General features: G+C 38.2%; 1 protein-coding gene across 1 annotated transcript in view; it reads right to left on the reverse strand.

Annotated features, from left to right (window-relative positions):
- MAN1A2 (mannosidase alpha class 1A member 2) overlaps positions 1-13,334 on the reverse strand; it is a 146,446-nt gene that overhangs the window by 113,444 nt on the left and 19,668 nt on the right. The window contains exon 2 of the mRNA XM_086478369.1: positions 4,004-4,259. Coding sequence (XP_086334495.1) covers positions 4,004-4,259 — 256 coding nt within the window. The remainder of the gene's footprint in view (positions 1-4,003; positions 4,260-13,334) is intronic.

Raw genomic sequence — 13,334 nt, forward strand, 5'->3', positions numbered from 1 at the left:
GGGTGGTTCATTTCTGATGTGAGCTGTGAGGCAGGGTCAGGTTCTGGAGCAGCATTCCTAGTCAGGGTGGTTATCCAAGTCAATCTCCCCTGATCTCTGAATACTGAATAAAACAGGACTATCAGCAACACCAGCCACTGTATGATATCATTAGCACTTAGGGAAGATCTGAATCCTTCGAAAACTGGTGGAGTAGACCCAAAGAGCTGGGTTAAGGGTTGGGAGAAAGTTTCTCCCAGTGTCATTTCCTCACAGTAGGTACCATTATTAAAGTAACCCCAAAAACATACAGTTAGTGTGTGATAGCTCTGAATCCATGTGCCCGCCTTCCAGAGGAAGTTAATAAGCCATGAATTCCTCACCTTATTAATCCATAAAACAAACTGGATAACAGTCACAGTAGCCTTAGTTATAGGACCCATGTTTAGATAAGGGCCTGCAAATGGGAGAAATACAGCCACCATCACATGCCACACAAACCAAGATAAGCTAGCCCACATGATGCCACCTAACGAGGAATCTATATCCAACGCACAAGAACCGTTATTCCTTTTATCTCTCGATGCCCTCGGGCCCCACGTTGGGTGCCAAAATCTGTCTTGGTTTGAAAGACAGGTGTCTGTGGAGGAAGGCAGGAGCCTCCCTTGAAATGGAAAGTGCAACCCCCTTCCCTCCAAATTATTATAATTTTGAAATTAAGGGGCCTTCAGGCAAAGATATGGGGAATAGGAATAACAGTTCTTTAATATATATATATATATAACACAAGGCAGGGAAAAAAACAAACAACCCACTGGTTTACACTGACAGAGTCAGGAACACAACCTGACACCCTGTTAGGGTGGCAGTAGCAGTCCGATAAGATGCTGGCTGCAGTCCTCCTGAAGCGATGGATGTAGTTCTGTGGAAGCAGCAATCAGGTAAAAGAGTCCGGTCTTCCTCCGAAGGTCCAGTGGTAGGTAGGTAGCTCTTGTCCTCTGGAACTCCAGTGGGGGGAAAAGCTCCTCTGGGAATCCAGTGGAAGAAGGCTGCTAGGGTGTTCGATATCTCCGTTTTTCTTTGGCATGGACTGCTTGGCTCCTTCCCCCCCCCTCCCCGGACGGAGCATCTCACAATGGGATGGGGAGTCGTGAGGCAGTTCCTTGATGGGCCATTAACAGGAGGTAGCCCAGGAGCGAGTTATCGATGGGTCAGGCGATAAGGCATTGTTGTGCCCAGTAACAGGAGATAGTCCAGAGGGGGGAGGCAGGGAGCACCGCCCCACCTGGTCTCAACAGCTCCTGAAGATGACAATAGAATATTTTTTTTTCCTTTTGGCACATTTTACACTGTAACCCAGGACAAACTTGTTTCGTTTTTTTTGCCAAGTCTCTATCTCTGCCATAAAGCCTACTCGTATTAGTCTACAGTGGTTACAAAAAACAGTGATAGAAGACCTCTGTGATGATCACAGCATATTTTGACATGTACTCTGCATTTCTGGAATCACTGCAGCCTTTTGTGATACATCTGATGCTGTTAAAAACGGGTTCCAGGCAAAGTATTATTCATTTGACACTGTCGATATCTGTTTTACTCAGACATGTTACATTTATTGCAACATAGCAGGTGCCAAAATCCAGAACTAGCCCCAGAGGCCAAACAAAAATGACAATGTACCAATAATGGGTTCTTCAGCATTATTATTTGTCCATTCTCACTAGCAGATCTTCCACTCCTGTATTTTATGCTTTCACACATCTAGCTGTAGAAGGGATAATCTGTTGCCCTGCGCCAAAGAATTTAAAAATTCTGGAGATCACCTGGCAGCTACACTAACAAGACTGACTCAATGAAGGCAGTTCACACAAAGACAGAAATTTCAGTCATGGTAGTATGATCCTGGACTGTTCAAGCACAGTGGCTACACTACTGAATACTGATTAGTACAAAGGTATGATTATCCTAACTGAAGTACTTACCCACCTAATATATAATCCCATAAAATATTTGGTGTGGCTATGAAAAGCTACACTTCAGAAATCACAATAGGAACAATCAACAAGTTATGCAATAAAATCCTAGCTTGTCAGTATGACTTACACGTAGGCTGATAACCAAAAAAAGGAATAAGCCTTTTACAGCATGAGATTTGTGGCAACTTGCAGCTAGGGATCACCAGAGTTACTACTTGGTGATCCTTACTCAAACTACCCTGGATTCCTTACTCATAAGTTGCTATACCTTCAGGTTTAGATCAGCAAGAATTGTCCAATCTTATTAATATCACCAAGACAATTGCCATTCTGTTTTAACCTATTGCTTCTCATCTCTTCTCAGTCTACATTCTGACCAAACAACCTCAGAAATGCAAACACTAATTTTCAACCGTCCCTCTCGTTCCAGGCTTGATCTACAGGAACTTTAGTTGTTTATTTCTTCCAGCTAGTTCTTCATTGTTAGCTGTGCTCAGCACTTTTACATTACTTGGTCAACTCAATTTTATTCTACCCAGTAAATCCATCAGTGGCAAAGTGAATGTTACTTAAATACAGTAATGTATAGTTACAATTAAGAAGTGTTGTCAACTACATGACCATATCATTCACCGTTCATCTTCACCCTACAGAAGGCATTTTAAAAAGCAAGATTCTCTCTGTATTCTCACTGAAAATATTTGCAGACACATTTTTGAAAGCAGTAGAGCCTTTTGAAATCCACAATTCAGTGTTGTCCTTTGAGAAGCAGTCCTGGCCAAGCAGGGTCAAGGGCATCCAATAATCCACACACAACTTCAGTCAAAAGTGCTTCTGCAGTATTCACTAACAAAACAGGCACACCTTCCAGGAAAGAATTTGCTATTTAAGAGATTCAAATAGTGATACAGCTCCATGCTGTAACACTCACGTATCACAAGCCATTGTTCATTATTTGTAAAGAATGGATTTAATCTAGTCATCATTAATATTCAAAGTAAGATTCCAGCTTCAGTGATCTACCCACAGCATGGCACATACTCCAGCTGCAACTCCTCCCTATTATAAAGACAGGTGTCTGACTGACTTTTGTTTGGTTTTATGACTAACTAAACTCAGATTACAATTTAATGGAAGCTTTTAGCTGATGTAAATATTAAGTGCTGTGGTCCTGGATGTTCTTTTAACTACAGGGCCTGCACTTGTCTACCTCTGGTGAGAACCATTCCTGCTTGCTAACCCCATTTTTAGGCATAAAACTAATCAAATTGCAGGAAAAAAAAAAAAGAAAAAGAAGGCTGTAAAATGTTTCTGCCATACTAGTTAGAAATACAGATTCAAAAAAATGCCTGGCAATAACAACAGGAAGTTGGCATCGCCGGCGCAAAAGAGGGTAATGAATCTCATGGCCAACCAGAAGCAGAAAGGATAAGACCAGAAATAGCAATTCTCATAGCAGAAGTTGCCAGAGAACCAAAAGCCTAAGCCAACATCTTAGTTTGAATGTTTTACAGGTAAATGAGGCAATCTACTTAAATGAACTCCTAGGGTTTTAGACCCATTTAAAACTTATTTTGAAAAGTATGTGATAATACGGTTATTTGCAATTTTCAGCAGCAGGTCATTTTCTTCCCCGTTGTATCTTTTCAATCTACTTTTTAAACACGTAAAAATATCTTGCAGCACACTACCATATCCCATTCTTTGAATGGAACCTGACAAAGTCAGGCTCTGCTTTACATACGCACTTGTGCTGTTCCATGTGTTAATGACAAACTCACTTTGAACCCATACCACTAAATTGAAGAAATCCTTAAAATAGTTTTTAAGTTGTTATCCAGTGAAATATTAACACCCCAACACCACAAAAAAAACATGCAATAATGCTGATGTTCATTAATACTTGATGTGTACTTTTAGCTTACTGTTTAATAAAAAGATTTGTAGCCCTGTTTTTCTTTTTAACATAAATCATAACAGCAACTAAACACCATATAAATAACTGCTAGCAGATACAAGAATAGGTAGGACCACATCATCATCTTTACCTCTTTAATTTTGTTCCTCTTCTCTCGGATATCCAGGTCTGCTGGTTCTCCACTGTTTATCCCTATAAGATTTGGTAAAGGAACAGGGGGCAGTGGCTTGCTGTCTTTCTTTTTCAACTCTTGCACTACTTTGTTCTTTTCTGTCTGAATCTCAGCTTGAATCTCATCACGTGATTTCTTCAATTTCTCCTTAGCCTCTTCCAGAGCCTTTTCATGATCTGCTCGGATCTTATTTCTCAGACGTTCCTCTTCTTCTCTAGAGACACAAATGCTAGTCAGCATCTTATTACTAAAAACACATTGCTTATAAACAAACTGCAGCTTCAAAACAGAAGCCACATCCCAAGTTGGTTTACTCTAAGTAATTCTAATTATTCAATCAAGTTTACTGAATTATGTTAGTCCACAATCCTACACCATTTTTGCCATGAACCCCAAAAGAACAATGCACACATCAGCAACACTTTTAGGAGGGGGGAAAAAAAGTATCATAAGGGTTTTCTAGATTATCTCTCAGCACCTTTGCTTGTCTACTCAAGAATTTAGAGAGGAGAAGTCCTACGTCATGCACTTCAACTACAGGACACATGCAGGGGCACACCTAGCAATCTTTCAGTTAAAAATCAGAAGGGCTCTGCCTTGCTTTCTGCACAATACATTGTACACAACTTGTCAAGATCTGAACTAACTACTAAAAAAAAAATCGTACCCAGTCCTTTTATTAACGATGAGGCATGAGCTGCAAGAGCTGCAAACCCCACCACAGCATGTTTCTGTCTTGAATTCAGAACCCATTGTTCCAATCAGTACGGTCCATAAACCTCAGAACTTAAATGCAGCATTAATTATAAAGCCATTTAGGAACATAGGAGCTTTTAGTAAGGCATGATCTTGAAACTCACTGTCAACAAAACCAGTATCATCTTGGTTCTAAACACAATCTTCCATCATGATCTTTAATGATCAGTAAAAGTTTTAAGATTCACACACAAAATGAGGAGTGCTGTTTTAAAGCCTAGGTTAAACAAGAGATTACTCTAACAGACAAAAATAGCCCACTCCAGTCCTAAAGTATTTCAAGGCACCAGAAAGATACACATCAGACTCTCAATATAACATAACCTTTACAAGCTTCTTTAAAATACAGAGTTGCTCAATGACTAATGTAAGCCAAAATAGTCGTAGGGATTTAAAACAAGCACTAGGTACAAAAAACCCACACTCCCTCCCCCAGGCAAAAATACTTTTTCCCCAAAGAACATTAAGGAGAAGTCTCTGGATACTGGAAAGGAAAGAAGGCAATCAGCAAGCCTTGTAAGAAATATTAAGCTTGGCCTAAACTGCTTTTAGAAGAGACTGAGCCACTTGATCCATATAACATGCTTTTTTCCTGTATATTGAAAATGTACCAATGAAAAGGAGTGTTTTGATATGTGAGATTAGAAGAGTCGGGTTGGAGGGGCCCTACAGTAATCATCTAGTGCAACTGCAATTAAAAAACAATCCAAAGTTCACAGAAAAATAAACACAAGATTTTCAACTGTTAACCAAACATTGACAACAAAAATCAGAATGTATCTATGTATTTAAACTGGGCTATTTTTCCTACAAAGGTTATTAAAAATATTTGACTAAGTCTATGATAAACTGATAACGCTTCCAGAAATCCAACCAAATTTTAAGTAACTCGTGGGGTGCTACATTGGAATATTTGGGGATATGGACAGATCCTACTGAGCTCTGCAAGTATAATAGAACTGTTTTTACTAATCCCACAGTTCAAGATCACGTCATATCTATTAGAGAGCACTGCTTCACCTTTACAAAAAAAGGTCAAAGAATGAAACTAATAATGAATAATTTGCATAGAATTATGATACAATAGTATCAGAGCAATCCCAACAGACTGGTCCACTTTGTGCAAGGTTTCAGACTATTACATTCCTCTGCCTAAGGAGAGCTGATTTTAAGACAAAGTGCAATAAATCAAGCTTTTAGTTCCAGAAATTCACAGTTCAAACCCCTAGTGCACTAGTCCTGACTGCTATCTCAAACGTCCAGTATATTTTTAAGTTAAAACTTACACACTTTTTTGCTCCAGTCTTTAGCTTGGTCTCAAAGGCTTAAATAGAATCCTCCTTTTTTTTTTTTAGGCACGCATTTTATTCTCAGTTTGACAAAGTATGACATCACTTGCTATCATCCAGAAAATAACTTCCCAATTTACAGGCCTATGTGCATAGCATGCACACAGCAGGAAAACCACAGTAGTCTAACATAAATGCTCTCAGCAAAACACATTGTTACACAAAGAGTGTTTTACTATCTCTTATATTTTTCTTAAGTGCTATTAGGACTGCATTTAAAAAAATATTATAGTAGCATATACCTTTCAATATTTCAGCACCAGAAGTATAATGCAATGTTTAACAGATGCACCGACTGAAAGGTGTTCAAACTAAAGTTCTTCATCTGTGCTTCCCAATATGACCCACATCACATCCATTTTCTCCCAAACAGTAAAAAATGAAGGACTGAGCTCCTCACTTTGACTGTCAAATCCAAGCTCATTAACAATGCTGAACAGTAACAGTCCTTCTCTCCCTCAACTGCAGAGCAAATAAACAACTTTCAAAGTGGCAAAAGGCTAGTTTAAGGAGAGAAAATACAAGTAATACCATTTAGAATAATGGGGAAAATAACTTTCCTGTATTCCTGTACAAGTCAATCACATTTTATTGTGGCAGTAGCATGCTCAATTCAGTAACAAAAGCAGCTGAAGATTTCTATCAACTGAAAGACTTGAAACCATAGATCTGTAGTCTGGAAAGCTTTTCCAAGGCTAGCAGAGGGCTCTGCATAAGATGCTGCTAGAGAGAATGAGGTCACCAGAACGAGACATCATTCCCCACAGTCATGTTCTCACCAAGAGACAGCACGCTGTACAGGAGCCAAAGAGCTAGCTTACGGAGAATGAGTAATAGGAAGTGTTACTGAACATTTAAGAATCAAAATACTTCAGTGTGGGGATAATGTATTTTGGAGGTATGTTTCTCACTTTCAAAACTCAGTTGCTGGAGGAAAGTGACAGCCTTTACCTTCTGACAGATCTACTAACATTTTGTTAATAGATATTGAACCTTCGCAAGAAGAATTTCAATCATCACTGAAAAACCTGAATTTTTAGAAGAACAATGCACCTCAGACCTTAATAAAAAGATGTTCAAGGTATATCCACATCAACCTAATTTGAAGAGGATGCTTTACAATGAGTGTACTTCATTCATAAATAGAAATGGTTTTGGTAAAACTCATGGTTAACATGCATGTCCCCAAATACAATCCCCCATGTGAAAAAAAGATTAATGAGGCCTGAGCAGTTACAGTGAGTCTGACTTACTAAAACGAGTCACTGGTGGTATGCTTCGTGTACCTTCACAATTTTGCACCGTCAAGATCAAGTGCCATGAAGATTTTGCCTGTCCTTTAAATTTTAAGTCCCAGGTGCTGCATACAACAGTAATAATAAAAGCTCCATCAGTCTACCAACTTCATCTATTTCTAGATTCAAACTGTGTGAAACAGCCATAAATTGGAAAACAAGTTTTGAACTCACATCTGTCTACACTGCAGGAACCACTATATAAACATACAAAGGCTGTTGATTTCTACAGCACTATAATCCAATTAGAGTCATTAAGGAGGTTTGAATGACAAGTCTACCTTCCTTCAGTCACATCAGAATTCCTAAGTGTTTGAAGAAAATAAACAGATTCAATAGAGATAAAAAAATTCTAGCACTAACTATGATCGGCTCCATGTCTTCCAGGAAGTGACATTTTGAGAAAAACATAAGAAAACAGTAAGATGAAGAGAAAGGTCAACAGGTATTTGAGGGAGTTTACAGGAGACAGCACAAGAGCTTCTTCTGAAGACAGATATTCTCTATGCAATTACCAATGATGGACAGCACAAGCTTCAAGAAATGTCATATTCCACCTTCCATCTGAAGACTTATTTTACCAATACTCAATTATATGACCCTAATGGAAGAAAAATCACACCCCTAAAGATGAATACCACATGTTTCTTCTGAGTTCTTAAGCAACAAGAACTAAGTGAAAATACAGAATAAAGTTAAGAGAATTAGAAGCTTGGAAATGTGTGAGCAGCTGACATCCGCCCCCCCAAGTCACACCCAAACACCCCTCCCCATCCAGCATAAGAAAGAGTCAGAAACACTTCAATGAATGTAGATAGCACTACATTAAAATACTCAAGAGTTAAAGAAAAGAGACCTCAAAGGATCAATCTAAAAATACAAGATTGGAAAGAATCCCAGCATAAACGCATACCAAAATGTGTCAAACAGTTTCCCTATCCAACTACCCATCTCACCCCGCTTCTAGGCAACATAAGCAAACTCCTAAAATATAGAGTATTTTGAGTAAATCTTCAAAAACCTTACCTAACAGAAAGCTGCTGCTTCCTTCTAATCACCCCAATAGCTTACTCTAAAGTCTCAAGACAGAGGTTCAAGTACCATGAAACTACAGCAATAGCTACCTTAAAACAAGCATTATTATTAAAAGAATCTGTGATGAGACTATTTTTGCAGGCAAGAACCATAAATAGACCTAACAATTAGAATCTTAAACTAGAAACAGGTGCAAGTTTCTTAAACAATCACTATAATTAACTATTGCAGCTGCTTATGCAGGGACACTATATACCTCAAAGCATCCATGAGCTGTCTAAATGTCAGAAAAGACCACAAATTACAATGCTTGATAACTGAATCGCTAACCAAAACATAATGTGCTTTAATTATGCACATTGTAGTGAGCCTTCTGAACTTAACAGCTACTAAAGCTTCACTCGCCAAGACAATGATTTTTAATGTAAGTCTCTCCTATCAGCTGTGACACAATAGGCTCCTCAAACTAAATCAAAAAAAACCAAAAAAAACCAAAACCCAAGAATGCTCTCAAACTTCGGAAGATTAAAGATCAAAAAAGAAAATAAAAACTAGATTGGAGTCAAGAAAAGAAAACTGGCCACCAGCAACTGTTCTCTCACACTAAAAAGCTGAACACTGAGTCACTATAGCAAAAGGACAAACAGTTTATTATCATTTGCATTTTCAGTTGATGAATAGACAAGAACTGTTAAAGCACGTAAATATTTGTGTAAGTCTGTCATCCAGAAACACACCCGTGTAGAAAATCTGAGCTTTAACTCTTTTGTCAAATTTAGTCTTCAAGCACAGGCTACTTTCAAAGACACAGTGAAACAAAAAAGATAGGCACTAATGTAAAAAAAAAAAATCTTTGATAGGCAACGCCTAAAAAACATTTCACATATTAACTGCAAAAGTTGCTTTTCCCTCCAATCTTGCAGCATACACAATTTCGTAATATCCACATGCAGAATCATAGAATCATTTAGGTTGGAAAAGACCTTTAAGATCATCAACCCCATCACATCCTCCTAGTACATGGAGGATATACATTGATGACACACAAGGACACTGGCGATACATATTCTGCCCCTCTTTGCCCAGAAAATTAACCCTAATTGTGGATTCCTTGTGTGGTTTCTTTTAGACAAAGGTGGCAGTAGAATTCATTTCTAGCAAGTGGTTAGATCTGCATATGACATGAGTACTGCTCCTCAAACACAAGGAACATGACAGAGTCCTTATTCAAGTCCTCTTATCGCTCTTCATGCAGTTTCAGAAGTTTTTCCTCTTGCCATCACCCTTCCACCTGACCTTTCTCACGTTCCTATTCCCTGCCTTCCTTTACTATTATTTGTACCAACTTAGGTTCTGCTAGCTTGCTTTCTTGGTCTTCTACAAAGGCATGGCTGCCAGTCTGAACACCAGTCCTCTTCACTTTCATTATTCAACTTCTTTAGATCATGCTAGGGAGAGGAGAGAATTAACTCACTGACACAGGCACTCTCCTTTAACCCTAAATACCACCTCTTAAACTCCATGTAGATCTCCTCCAAACAAAACTTCCTTCCACTTCAGTTAGGGACACTGTTTATTGCACAGATCTCTTCTGCAGCCAAATCTTAGACCAAGAATCCGGGCCTTCAGACACCCTCAAAAACTCTCACCTCTGCGACAGAAGCTCACAGATACTGTTTCAGATTTGCTCTCTTGTCTAATCCAAAACCTCAGTCTCTAACATTTCTTTGTGGATAGCTACGTGTCACCTTCAAGCCAAATGAACTGTAACTTAACGTTTAATCTTCCTCCCACATCTTTTGTTTAAGCAGCGGAAACTTCTCCATTGCCCAGATTGCCAGTGTCTGGGCATTCTTCCTATTTCCTAGAACTTGACTACACCTAAATTTTTCTGCTTAGTTTCCATGTATTTTAAATACAGTCTTTCTTAACCCTTAGAAGCCCTCAGAGTTTGATCTTGCTCTGTTCATCCAGCAATTGTTAGGAAGACAATCCACTTTACTACTTGCATCCTTACATAGCCTTTCTGTATTTTTTTTCTGCAGAAACTAATTCATTATATGTATTTTTCTGTACACAACAGAAAGAACACATGGCCACTTCCAGATATTCAATGTGTTAAATTCACATATTTCCATGCTGGCCATTAAAGGGCACTGCTGCTTGTTACTCCTGTATCTGTCTACCCAATTGTTTTCCTTTGTCTTGAAATTTAGGCAGGACCTTTGGAAGCAGCTCTGGAATGAGTGCAAGCAAAACCCTCGGAGAATATATTTAGAGAGAATTTCAAACAAACAGATTGAATGGGCACACAGAACTTGCAGAAGGGAGTAGAGTTGAAGCACATCCCTTATGCATGAAGAGAAAGCCCTCTGCAAGTGAAAGACAAAAAATCCTTATTATTACCAGGTACCTTTTATAAGATTTTGGAGCACAGCTAGAATCTTCATAAATCATCATAAGGTAATACACCCAATTAAATACTTTAATAAAGCACATATATACAAGACATCTCTTGTTTTCTTTCACAATGATAAAATGTACAAAACACACCTTTCAGTTAAGAACAAAACAGTACAGATTTCACTATCAAATGTAAAACATGTATAACTCTTGAAGGAAAAAAACCCCAACAGACATGCAGGCAAGGGGTCATCTGTTGGGAATTATTTGCTTCCTACGTTACAAATGTTAACATGAACAGAATTGGGAAAACTTATCTTGAGATTCTGTCAAGTGCTGTGATCATTAGCAAAGGCATTTGTAACTCACCTCTGTCTACAGCAGCCATGTGATCCCAAGCATCAACTCAAAAAGGGAGGAGGGTGCCAAACTCAAGTCAATGGCTTTCTCAGGACCTGAAAGTACTGTCATAGCTGGTACAGTCAGCTTAAGTTTTACTAGTGAAGGCAGGCAGATGTTTTCTACAAACACTCCAACAGCTGCATTCTTTTGATGATTAAAGACACTTCATCTAACAGCCGCAGCCAATTACTTCTGTGCAGAATATTAAGCCTCTGTAGAACAAGGTCTTAAATCTGATTGTCAAAGCACTTACAATGCTAATAGAGGAAAAAATATATTTTATTTAGGTATCAATCTTACTTCTAAAACAGGACACTGAAAATCTTAAGTCCTACTAAAAGTTTATGAATTCTAGGATCTCCTCATGCTTAATCAAGAAACCTGAATGAGAAGGTTGCTACCTGCCCTGTGTAACAGGATTTTAAATAGCTTCCTGTCTCCCAGCACCAAACTGACTGGAGCATCAGATCTTCCTTTCCAATTAGTATCCTAATCAGACAGATTTTTTCAATATTTTTTAAGTGATAAAGATGGAAGAACTTTACAAGAAGCAGGAATGAAAAATACATATAGACTACAGAATAAGAACTATAATAAGACTACTATAGAATAAGAAACAGAAAGAAATTAGTATTGAACAAGAGAATTGGGTAGGATAAAAAGTTACAAATGAGCAAGATAGTAAGAATGAACATCTGGAAATGAAGTTTGTTTTGATGCAGGATTCAAACAGCACCTAAAACTAGTAGGATAATTTTAATTCAAAATTGCAGAAGCCTACTACAATTAGTGATGTCAAACCACAGAATTTTCTACTGCAAACAACTCTAGTTTGCTGTGAACACTGCTCTTGCACAAGTTTAGATAAGTATATAACAATGTATTTACACTCTACTCACCACAGTCAAGTCTAAGACAGCATGGACAAGCATCCTGCATACTATATTATTTCTTGATATAAAAGACAGCTTGATCAAGGCAGAATAACACATAGCTGGTCCTGTGATACTGAGAAAGCAATGCATCATCTCTGCTGCCTATTAAAGAAGGCTTCTTTACAAATAAGCATATTTACATACAGGACAAAACAGTCCCACTGATGTTGATGGCACAGATCAGATCCTGAAGCATATGCTCAAGCAGAAATAAAAGGAATCAGAGCACTCCCATTACTCAGCATCAAGCTCTTAAATATTATGTTCAGCCTACTACTACTGCGAAAAACTAAGTTTCCAAAAAAGGAAAAAAAAAAACCCAACACACAAACCAAAACACCCAAAGAAACAAACCCAGCAACACAAGCCAGGAAGGAAAAAGAGTGGTGCTTTCTGTGATTTGACAGATATCACAAAAGGTGCTGAGGAGTTTGAAGCATTACTGTTTTTTCCATACCACTCAAAGCTCATCTTTCTCAGAGGTCATTATACTACAATCTTTACAGAAGTAATTTATTTTTCTTTATTCTATACAAATAAATATTTGTAAAAGCTTGTTTTTCAACAATGATAAAAAGCCCGCTTTGATAGCAACTTTTCCCTAGAAAACCAGTCCTACTTAAGTTGCCCAATATCAAGCAGAATCCTAAAAATAGCAAGACTTAGATGGCCAATTTTAGATTCAAAAAATAGATTTGAACACCTGAAAACCAAGATTACTTGTTTCCACTACAGCACAATTCTCACCCTTTTGAATACATAAAGAGATGCATTAAAGTTGCATGTGCAAGCGTAGAACTAGCACTTCCTACACTACTTAACATTTTAACATTCTCTGAAGTGAAAAGTTTTGGGTTTTCAAAAATATAATTCTTGAATAACATTTTACCTAAAGAAAATGAATCGTGGGTCCCTTTTTGTACAACACCAGCAACAGTTTCACTATATGTTCTACAGAAGCTTGCACTACCTCTTCAGCACTACACTACTGACTTGCTACTCCGTCAACCTGTGCTAGCTACATTGCCTGAGAGTTTTGCCATGGCAGGATGCTGGGTTCATAACCTTAGATTTGTACAGGAATTTTGGGAGGAGACTGGGACAGAAACAAGTA

Source organism: Leptosomus discolor, chromosome 1 (assembly GCF_034619465.1).
Source record: "Leptosomus discolor isolate bLepDis1 chromosome 1, bLepDis1.hap2, whole genome shotgun sequence".
Taxonomy (NCBI): domain Eukaryota; kingdom Metazoa; phylum Chordata; class Aves; order Leptosomiformes; family Leptosomidae; genus Leptosomus; species Leptosomus discolor.